Source organism: Ictalurus punctatus, chromosome 5, assembly GCF_001660625.3.
Source record: "Ictalurus punctatus breed USDA103 chromosome 5, Coco_2.0, whole genome shotgun sequence".
Lineage (NCBI taxonomy): Eukaryota > Metazoa > Chordata > Actinopteri > Siluriformes > Ictaluridae > Ictalurus > Ictalurus punctatus.
This window is the reverse complement of record NC_030420.2, coordinates 19,510,140-19,521,993: the sequence shown is the minus strand read 5'-3', so window position 1 is coordinate 19,521,993 and position 11,854 is coordinate 19,510,140. Positions and strand designations below refer to the sequence as shown.

Here is an 11,854-nt window from a genome sequence, read left to right as displayed (position 1 = left end):
GCATTTCAATTGAATCAATTAAATTTTATTTATAGAACACCTATAACAATGGACATTGTCACAAACCACCTTAACAGAAATCTCTAATGAGCAAGCCAGAGGCAACAGAGGAAACACCCTGAGATGACATGAGGAAGAAACCTTAAGAGGAACTCAAAAGGGAACTCATCCGATGATACCGGATCGTGCGACCATGAGTCATCACTATACAGCTGTATGCTATAAAAGTCAGACAGTACCGAGTGTGCTGAATTGATATTCAGTATGACGTATTGGTTTCGAGTATTCACGTGAACAGTTGGGACGGACAAGTTTGACAAGGTTAAATTGGTTTTACAGGCAGTTACGGAAAACCATTAAACTACCTGCTTATTATTCATCAAGGAGCATGCTATTCCGTAAATATGACTGCATAAATTAATATACTTTTCAGGTCAACATTTCAGTATTATAAATTCTTTATTCTAATATTTTGAGGTACTGGATTTTTGATTTCCATGATCCATAATACATGAGACCATAATCATCACGATTTAAAAAAAAAAAAAAAAAGGCTTGAAATATTTCACTGCGTGAGACTAAATCTAGAAAATATGAAAGTTCCACTTTTTGAATTAAATTACAGGAAAAATATGAACTTTTCCATGACATTCAAATTTTTTGAGATGCACCTGTAAATAAATCACAGGAATAAGCGATCGTGAAAGGAGTTTAAGGAAATAAACAAAGACTACCGTTACAACTACATCATGCTTTACTGAAATGAAAATATCTACTTTCACATTACACAGGCAAGGAATTTATAGTTCATTAAAGTATTAAATACTTCTTTTCTAGTAATGAGACATCATAAATAGGGTTATCATGACACATAGGGAACCACAATAAGGACTTCTTTCGCTGATGTACTTGGGAAAAGTATAACAGCTGAAAGAAAACCCTGAATAAAATATATATTTATGTTTTTATAGGTTTGTTAGGTATACTGATTCTGTGTTTAAAGTGACTGTCTACCTAAAATCCAATTTTGTATATTAAAGTCCTAGTAAATGACACATTAAGAACATAATTATTACACCAAATATCAAGCAAGAACATTTTTTCACCACTCTTTAAGAATAAGTGCATTCTTAAATCTTTGGTTTCTTTTCAATTCAGAGGTCTGATTGGGAATTAGCTGATACTGGTGATGTCAATACACTGGAAACCAGTTGGTAAGTAGAGAAAAAAACAACTTTTGATGTTATCTGGAGCATTTTATTTTACCCTATTAAATGCAGGTGCAAAATTAGAAATTGAAAAGCTGGTCATAAAAGAATTGCTGCAGAAGGTAAGGAGTTAAGCTTTACGTCGTTGTTTTTTTCTCTCAATTAAACACGCTACACATTAAAAGCTAATAAACCTGTGTGTTTGTGTTGTAACAAAAAGTAGTGACCAATTTATATAATTAACTACATTCAAAAATCTCTCAGGTAAATGGTGTTTAAAACATAACATGTATTTTTTTTCCTTTTATCAGAACTAGAATCGATTTACACAAACAGCAATAGTTCATGACATTCTTGTGCATGTCTGGATGCTCTGTGAAGACTGAACCCAGGTTTAAAGGCCTTGTCTCCATGTCGGTATTGCCCTGTGATAGACAGATTAAACATAACGTGAGTGAATGTTAGCATGAAGTTAATACAGAATACAAGAATTAACACTGGCACACAACATGAACAGATGCAGGAATAAACCTATAGTTATAACACAGACATGTGATAAATTCATCAGGGGGGAGTTTTGCCAACATGGTTTTGTACACTTACAGGGAAGGGCCACTGCAACTCGGTACACGGTTATGTTGAAATATTACTATCCTGATAGATATCCTGAGTTCTCTCTTCCCCGATGACTCTGCCCCGATCTACAAGTGATCACTGAATGGTTTGATGCGTCTTCAAATGATGGCAATCATATGCTATGGTCTTGACAATCGCCAGATCTCAAACCGAGATTGTGGAGTGACATTTCACAATCATCAAACACCAACTGAGGGAATATCTTCATAAAGACTGCTTTTCATTCCTCCAGTACAGTCCCAGAGACTTGTAAAATCTTTTCCAATTTGCAGTGAAGCTGTTCTGGTGGTTTATTGTGGGCCAGCACCTTACTAACACACTTTGTCACTTTTAATTTGTCACTGGTCTCTTGCTATTGGTTGAGTGATATTCCTGCAACCAGTAATTGACTCAGGATCCTGTTAAGATTTCTCTTTTCAACCTGAAAGCTTGGTCCTCGTGTTGTCATTCTTTGGTAAAATTGGACTATATACTTCTTGGATCTGTTTGACTTGGAAGGACAAGTCAGATGAGAATGTGATAAACTGGAGGCAGTGGTAGCTCAGTGGTTAATTGGAAGGTCATGAGTTCAAACCCCAGCACCACCAAGCTGCCACTGTTGAGGGTTAAGGGCCTTGCTCAAGGGCTCAACTGCTCAGGTGTATCAATGAGTTAAATGTAAGCCGCTCTGGATAAGGGTGTCTGCCAAATGCCATAAATGTAAAACAAAAAAATGTTTGTGATACCTAAAAGCAACAGCCAAGGGCAAAAGTCTGTATACCCTTAGCATCAAATGATAAAAAGACCAAGAAATACATTTTACACCAACAAGCCATTTAGTGTGTTAGGATCACATATGTTCCTTCATTATTAAACATACAAATAATTTTCGAAGGTATGAAATTAAATTTGTGCCAAAAGTATTTAACTTTTCAAAAACAAACAAAAATACACAATGAGAAAGAAGAAAAAAACACTCAAACTGAAACTCAGTAGCAAAAACCTAACATGATCTTCAAATAAACAGCATTCTTAAGTTTTATAAGCTTATTTTAGCTAATCATGGTTTATGAATGCACTGCGAGAATTTTTTATTTTTCGTCACACACCTCCCGCCCACACGAGAGGTTTGCCAGAATGAAGACGGTAAAGTGTGAAAACTCTAGCAGTGCATCCATAAACCATGATTAGCGAAAAGGAAGCTTAGAAAACTGTTAATGAAGAATGCTGTTTATTTGAAGATCGTGTTAAATTGTTTCCAATTAACTTAATTCAATTATCATTATATATTTTTGTTCGTTTCTTGAAAAGTTACGTTCAATACTTTTAGCACAAATTGAATTCCATAAAAAAAGTGTATGTTAGGATATTAATAGTAAAAAACAAAAACACATTATATCAGTTCAAACTTTTCTGATTGTGATATAAATGCATTTTGTAATATTCACCACCTTCTTTGCATGTACTTTGAGCAGCTGTTGATCCTCCAAGTTATAACGTTGAAAACATCTGTATTTGACTATTTTTTTTATTGTGACTGTCTACCTGTTTTATACACACTCTCTCTACAGTGAAGGCAGCAAATCACACGCTTGGTCAGAGATACTGGATGCATCACAAGGGCCCACAAAATTTCATTCCAAATTCGGTGTTTGATGTGAGGTTGATAAATTATGACAACATGACGCAATTTGTGAAATTAAGACAACACCTTTACTTGTGGCTTAAGTAAACAGATTCATGTATAAATCCATACCTATGAAACATGTGATAGACAGGTCCACCTCCTGTTGGCCCAATCTCTTTGCTGCGTGCTTCCCATCCTCTGGTTGGTTTCCAGAGTCTTGAAGGATCTCGGCTAATGTGACTTTCAACCTGCAAAATAAATAAATAAACAAACAAACAAACAAACAAACAGTGGTCACTATTAAAAGTTAATTAATACTTCATTAGACTATTTATTTCCACTGAACTGTCACCTTCTCTTTTAGTTTAGCCTGCTTCTTCAGCCGTCCCAACTCCTCCTCCTCTTTAGCCTGCTTTTCCTGCAGTTTTGTCTCTAACATGTGTAGATCCTACGCAGACAAAATGAACTGCACTTTCTGAGATTTTCTCAATCAAAACCTCAACTAAAATGTGTTTTCTCTAAACTCACCCTCTCTTGAAAACGTTTGATGCCTTCAGCAGCCTGTCTCCTCCGCTCCTCAACCTCCACTCGCTCCTGTGCTTCCTTCTCCAGCATTCTCAGCTGCTCCTCTTCGTTCCTCTCCCTGATGTGGGCCTCCACAGCGAGTTTGACCTCCTGCTGCCTCCGCCTCTCCTCCTTCAGTCTTTTGCTCTGCAGCACCTCTTCCCGGAGTCTCTGCTCCTCCTCCTGCTCCTGCTGCTGCCTCCGCTGCTTCCTCCAGGCCTCCAGACGGAGTGCCGCCTCCCTGCGCTCCTCTTCCTGTTTGAGACGCTGGGCTTCCGCTAGAGCGACTTCTTGCTCTTTCCTCTCTGCCTCTTCAGCCTGGTGTTCATGCTGCACCCGAGCTTCCCGTTCTCTCTGCCTTTCTGACCTCCATTTCCGAATAGCCTAGTAAATAAGGTATATTTTCAGCCAAATTATGGGTGGAGTATATAGATGCAAAACTGGAGTTTCGAACATTAGCATGGTTGGATAAGCGTCTAACCCAATACCACTGTTTTCAGTATATCGCATATCAGTGGGAAGAGATTGGAATTTTACAAAATTACCACAGATTTTCCGCAGATTTGGGCCAAGATGTGTCATGTGATGTCATCGCATCACAACGCACATTCAGCCAGATCTCTCTTCGATTCACGTGCATCAAACATGAGTACAGCTAAAAGTCCCATCACTGCAGCAGACCATGCAAAACAATTTCGTGCAACTGCAATTTTGCCAATTCTAGTTTTACGCAAAAAAATGCATGAACAAAAAACCTCCGCAAGTTGCATCGCAGATTTAAAAAGAAAAAAAAAAAAAAAGCTGTAGCAAAATAAAGCATTTTGGGCTGCAACAATCACAAAAAACGTCAGTGAAATCCTGTACAAACTCAAATATTAAGTTACCATGGCGATAAGATCATCTGGATACTCAACTATTTTCCTGCTTGTCATCTGGCAGGTGCTTGATAAATGTAGACGACATTGTTTCATTTTTACAAACTTAAAGCATATTAAAAAGCATAAAGAGCTACACTGCACAAAACAAAAACACTTCATGACATCAGCTAAACTGGTACAACACATCTGTAAAGGTATAACTATTCTAAATATCCTTAACACAGTGTATGTTCTGTATAAACAACACAGTGTATGTTGAATTTTTTATGACCATATCACATGAAACTATGATCCAAACACAATCATGGACTGTCCAAAATGGCACTATGATGATAAAGGTTTGTGCCAAACAGTAATGTTTATAACGTTAATAGTGTAATGCGAAGTGCAGTGGAAACAAAACTTTCCTAAAAAATTTTGTGGCTTTGACCAACCCTGTGTACCAACCTACTAAACCATATGTCAGTATAACTGCATTGTTGCTCAGTGATTGGACAGTAAACAAAATCTTCCTACAGAATATTTCATTTTCTCTTTTCCATGTTCAAGAAGTTTTGTAAACATTAATTAAAAAGAATCAGGTTTTTTAAAAGGTTTTTATTTATTTTATTTTTTTTTGGGGGGGGGGGGGGGGGGGGGGGTAATGTGGTACTACTCTTTTTATGGGCACTGATACACTGATCAGCTAAAACATTAAAACTACTGAAAGGTGAAGTGAGTAAGATTGAATATCCTGTTACAGTGGCACCTGTCAAGGGGTGGGATATATTAGTCAGCAAGTGAACAAACAGTTCTAGAAGTTGATGTGTTGGAAAAAGGAAAAATGGGCAAGTCTGCGTGACTTTGACATGGGCCAAATTGGATGGCTAGATGCTGGGTCGGAGCATCTCCAAAACGGCAGGTCTTGTGGGGTGTTCCCGGTATGCAGTTGTTAGTAGCTACCAAAAGAGGTCCAAGGAAGGACAACTGGTGAACCAGCCACAGGGTCAAGGGCGTGCTCTTCCACAGAAGAGCTACTACAGCACAAATTGCTGAAAAGTTCAGAAAAGAAGGTGGCCTGGTTTGATGGATCACGTTTTCTTTTATATCGTGGGGACGGCCGGGTGCATGTGCGTCGCTTACCGGGGGAAGACAGGGCACCAGGATGCACTCTAGGAAGAAGGCAAGCTGGCAGAGGCAGTGTGATGCTCTGGGTGATGTTCTGCTGGGAAACCTTGGGTCCTGTTATTCATGGGGATGTTACTTTGACACATACAACCTACCTAAATGCCCTGCACACTGCAAAAATTGTTCAGGAATGGTTTGAGGAACATGACAAAGAGTTCAAGGTGTTGACTTGGTCTCCAAATTCCCCAGATCTCAATCTGATCGAGACTTAAAACGTACTTAAAGGTCTTGGCGCCAGATACCACAGCACACCTTCAGAGGTCTTGTGGAGTCCATGCTGTGACGGGTCAGAGCTGTTTTGGCACCACAAGGGGGACCTACACATTATTAGGTAGGTGATTTTAATGTCCTGGCTGATTGGTGTAAATTGTGAACTTCTACCCCTACTATTTAGTATGTTAGTACACTTTGTAGTTTTGATGCAGCCTGAAGAGATGGAAACCACACCAGTAGCATCATTTGTAAGAAAGTTTTTGTATTGTAAATTACATGTTAAGGAAACCTGAATGGCCAATGGCCAGTTTTTCCACTCTAGCCAACCATTACAACCTACTAGCAAAACTCACGCATCTTACCAACTTCCTGGTTGGCCATTCAGGTTTCCTTAACATGTAATTTACAATACAAAAAAAATAAATAAATAAAAATACTGATGTGGTCACTGTAATCATGACAGGAAATGCTTATTTTGAAACAGGACTCTATATTACTTCCTTTTTAACACCACACAAGACTTCATTAGTTTAGCAATCAGCACTGAAAAATCCAGAGTGAAGCCGTACCTCTTTCTTCTTTTCCTGGAGATGGCACATTTCTAGATACCAGTCCTCGTGCAATCTTATATCCTCTTCAGTCTTGCCCGGTAAGTACAGTTTGACCTCGGACCTGTACGAGGGTTTCCCACGGTGCTTGGTCCACACTTTTAGGAAGCTCTGATGGTCATATTGGTCCCAGCCACCCAGTTTTCCTCCTGTCTGCTGCAGGAATGTTTCCAGAGCCATGACCTCTATAGGAAACTCCTTTCTCATTTTTGTGGTCATGTCATGCTTGCTTTTCTGAACTATGGGAAACTCAATGTCCTTCTTCACAGCCAACATCCAAGAGTCAATCTTCCTTTCAAAGGCACATATCTCTTGCCAACAAGTTCTTTCCTCCTGCAAGAGCTCCTCAAAACTTAGATGGAAAATGAGCAAACAATATGTTTTTTTACACTCTATGCACAAGTTAACTGCTCACAATTTATTTCAGTTTAATCACAAAAAGAGGGGTTTTTTTTAAAATACCTTTTATGTTGTTGTTCTTTGAAGGTGTTGATGGCATTCTCAATTTCACTCATGATGTCTTTCAGTTTTTCGATCACTGGCAATTAAAGAGAGAGAAAATGTTCCTTTGACAAATAAGATGATTAAGTCTACGCTTATGTATGGAGACAAAAAAAAGCTTATATTTGTATAATGTTACTTACAATTGGGAGATGGCTTCACATCCATCAACTGCCCCTGGAATCTGTACACACCATTTCGGATCTTTTGTAATTGTTGCTGCACTCTCAGTACTACAAGAAAACAGAAATGGAACATAAATGGGGATCATATGAATACAAAATGACTGCTTAAAGCTACAAGAGGCAAGAGCTTAGAATTTCACCTCCTCTGAATAAATATACTACTGCTGGCTACTTGCAGAAGAACATTTCATAAAGTATGCTGTGCTTTTCCTCCACTGAGCTCATGGCATTGAGTGCATTTTTTTCAACAGAATTTAAGGCTACGTCCGGAGTAGAGTGCCTAAGTTGTAATAACACCAACAGTGCGATGACAAATTATTTAATTTGGGATGCCATAAGTATTTGAGACTGCAGTGTATCACTGATACAGGTGTGTACTTGCAGCACCACAAACAGCACATATCCTACAGAAAGCACTAGTAAATTAAAATTTGTTGAAAATTAAGTGAAAAACAATCAAAAATCAGTTTTAGGGTTTTTTTTTTTTTTAAGTTACAATAATCAGGTTGCATAAGTGTGCACTCTCTTATAATTGGGGATGTGATCAACAAAATTATTCTGAATAACCCCAAATAAGACCCAGCTGTTACTGTAGGATTTTCTTCACATCTTCTTGGTTTCATCTGACTGCTGAAGCCATGGTCCACAAAGAGCTTACAAAGCATGCATGGTATCTGACTTGTTGAAAGGTATCGATCAGGAAAGAGGTATAAAAGAATTTCCAAAACATTAGCTGTACCATGGAACCCCATGAAGGCCATCAACAACAAATAGAGAAAATGGAACACCACAGTGACATTACCAAGAACAGGACGTCCCTTCAAAAGACAAAAACTTACCAGGGAGGCTGCCAAGAGACCTACGGCAACATTAAAGGAGCTGCAGGAATATCTGACAAGTACCGATTACAACAATGTGTGACAACAATCTCTCGTATTCTTCACATGTCTAAGCTACAGGGTAGGGCGGCTAGACAGAAGCTCTTTCTCACAAAAAAAATCCAAGCTCAACTAAATCACACCAAACCATTGACGGTTAAGGCTCTGGGTTACTGTTGGGCCCTTGAGCAAGGACCTTAACCCTCTCTGCTCCAGGGGTGCTCTATCATGGCTGACCCTGTGCTCTGACCCCAGCTTCCTGACATGCTGGGTTATGTGAAGAAAAAAAAGAATTTCCCTGTGTCGTAATGTATATGTGACCAATAAAGACTATCAAATTACGGAAAAGAAAGTGGCTGTAGACCAGCAACTCCAGTGTTCTAAACCACTGGGGTGATTTTTTTTTCTTCAATTTAGTTATAGTTATGGAAATCACAAGTTATCCTTCATTATTATTATTATTATTCAACAGTTAGTTCCACCAATTTGATTGAACAAGCAGCGTTCCAATCATGTGGATATTTAGTATAACAGCACTGAGACATTTCACTGTGTCCATCACTCCGCTTCTGTGTGTTCGACATCAACTACATACAATTCCAGCAATAGTTCATAACATTTAGACAAAGAAAAAGGACAAAGAAATATGTATTTATTCTACCAAACTAAAAATGGATGTAACACATACATTTAATATAGACTAACTCCATGGCACTCCATTTACATTTATTCATTTAACAGACACTTTTATCCAAAGCGACTTACAAATGAGGAAATACACACCAAGCGATATATCAAGCGGAGATCAATACAAGTAGTGCTACCATGCAAGATTTATAATTGAGTTCTAGAGAAGCAAATTGCACAGAGTCAAGATGTAGGAGTCAGAATAGGGTTGCTGTTTATTTATTTTTTTTAAATAATGTGGGGTTGGCATTTTAGGGGTTAGTTGAATGCTCACAGAAGAGGTGGGTCTTTAGCTGGTTTTTGAAAATAGTGAGAGATTCTGCGGTCTGGATTGAGGTTGGAAGTTCATTCCACCACTGAGGAACAGTTACTGTGAAGCTTCTGGAAAGGGACCTTGAGCCAGGCTGAGTAGGCACTAGTAAGTGTCGGTCGTTAACCGAATGCAGATTGCGTTTGGGAACGTAAGCCTCAAGGAGAGTGTTGAGGAAGGGGTGTGCTGTTCCAGACAAGGTCTTGTGCATGAGCATCAAGGCCTTAAATTTGATATGGGAAGCTACAGGAAGCCAGTGGAGAGAGATGAAGTCAAAAGTGGTAATGTGAAATTCCACTGTGAAACAAAACATAAGCACTTCAAATTGTGTGTGTGTGTGTGTGTGTGTGTGTGTGTGTGTGTGTGTGATATATATATAGAGTAAAAGGGAAAACACAGTTTACTTTCCAACAACTTACTTTCAGCCTTAAATTCCATATTCAGCTTGTTCTCAAACTCTGCTAATTCACAGAAACAATCCCTGAGGCCATTCCTCCTCCTGGGCTTATTCAGTGCTCTTGCTTTTTCATGTTGATCAACCCTGCATAGACACATACAAATAATAAATCATCAGAGATATAATTAATTCACTTGTTTATTGTTTACAGTCACTGTTTACTCACAACTTTCTCAGGTGTTCAGCTTTTCGTAGGAAATCTGATGTATTCGCCAAATCCATGCTTTCCTAGGAGTGATGCATTTAACAACGTTGTTTTACACTCTCTTTACAAGGAATTTTTTTCTTCACTTTGGCATTAATGTACTTTTTTGTTTTGGCAGAAATCTAACACGGCGCTTAGTGGGAAAACTTCACGCACGAAAGTCTAGGTTAGTGATAGCAAATGCAGCTACGATATCTCAAATAGCTCCTTACTCCCTACATAAGTGCACTACTTAGAGCATGTTATATTGGACTATGCACCCTAGCTAGTGCACTATATTGTCAATAGAAATCAATTCGTGATTTCGTGAAGGTATCGGGCTTTTCGTTGCTAAACGTATAACCGTTTAAGTTAAAAAAAAGAAAAAAAAAGAAAGAAAAGAAAAAAGAAACCTAACATGAGATACATCCCTTACGTGTTTTTAGTAATCGAATTATGTTTGAAATTCGTACGTGGGAATCCGAAAACAGTACTCCGCTGTTTGTTTGTTTGAAATGCATGTTGTCAAGGCGGCCATCTTAGATTTTGAATGTAAAACTTTATGCAGTGCAGGAAAAATACACTTGCCCCTACTGCCAAATAGGAGGGAATGACCTCTGTGCTTATGGCAGTGTCGTCAGTTTCTTTAAAAACACCCTAAAACTCCATAATGTAACAAACCGACATCGCCAAATATGAAACATGTAGAACATGTCAAATGTACACACAGAGACACATACATATGCATACAAACATACACCAATCAGCCATAACTTCAAAACCACCTGCCTAATATTGTGTGGGTCCCCCTTGTGCCACCAAAACAGCTCTGACCTGTCTGCACAGGTGCACAATCGGATTGAGATCTGGGGAATTTTGAGCCAAATCAACACCGTGAACTCCTTGTCATGTTCCTCAAACCAATCCTGAACAATTTTGGCAGTATAGCATGATGCATTATCTTGCTAAAAGAGGCCACTTCCATTAGGGAATACTGTTGCCATGAAGGAGTGTACTTGGTCTGCAACAATGTTTAGGTACGTGGTACGTGTCAAAGTAACATCCACATGGATGCCAGGACCCAAGGTTTCCCAGCAGAACATCACCCAGTGCATCACACTTCCTCCACCGGCTTGCCTTCTTCCAAAGCCACTCAGATCCTTACGCTTGCCCATTTTTCCTGCTTCCAACACATCAACTTTGAGAACTGTACAGGTGCTGCCTAATAGATCCCAATGCTTGACATATATACATATACACACACACAGAATATTATATATATATATATATATATATATATATATATATATATATATATATATATATATATATATATATATATATATATATATATATATATATATATATATATATAAAAACAAACAGTCATGTGAAAAATAAGTACACCCCATGGAAATTGTTGGCTTATTTGACATATTTGGACAAGCATTTGATCAACTTTGAAACAGTGCCTATTAATAAAGTTGATACACTATCAAATGACAAATATAATTGACATTTTGCAGTAATTTTCACAATTTACATAAACAACAAAACAAAAACCAGATCAGTCACATGGAAAAAGTAAGTATAAATTATCACACATTCAAACCTATAAAATTAGAATCAGGTGTTGAAGATTGGGTGCCAGTGATTAGAACCTGCTTAGGAAATGTAGGTGGAACCAGTCTTATTTATACCCCATATGTAATGTTTGGTGTTCCCTTGGTTATTGAGGTGTGTGGCGTCATCATGCCAAGATCTAAAGAGTT

At 38.3% G+C, this 11,854-nt stretch overlaps 1 protein-coding gene across 2 annotated transcripts; it reads right to left on the bottom strand.

Annotated features, from left to right (window-relative positions):
* Positions 1–736: 736 nt before the first annotated feature.
* LOC108266012 (coiled-coil domain-containing protein 112) lies at positions 737–10,628 on the bottom strand. 2 transcript variants are annotated; one of them, XM_053680293.1, is made up of 10 exons: positions 10,519–10,628; positions 10,065–10,126; positions 9,861–9,982; positions 7,525–7,614; positions 7,343–7,418; positions 6,842–7,232; positions 3,979–4,398; positions 3,803–3,898; positions 3,580–3,698; positions 737–1,633 (listed from the first exon to the last, which is right to left on the bottom strand). In XM_053680293.1, the coding sequence occupies exons 2-10, from the start codon at positions 10,118–10,120 to the stop codon at positions 1,603–1,605; spliced, it is 1,401 nt and encodes a 466-aa protein (XP_053536268.1). In that variant the 5' UTR covers positions 10,121–10,126; positions 10,519–10,628; the 3' UTR covers positions 737–1,602. The 2 variants fall into 2 exon arrangements, with proteins under 2 accessions (XP_053536268.1, XP_017324432.3); XM_017468943.3 differs by having other exon boundaries at positions 10,556–10,593.
* Between the last annotated feature and the right edge of the window lie 1,226 nt (positions 10,629–11,854).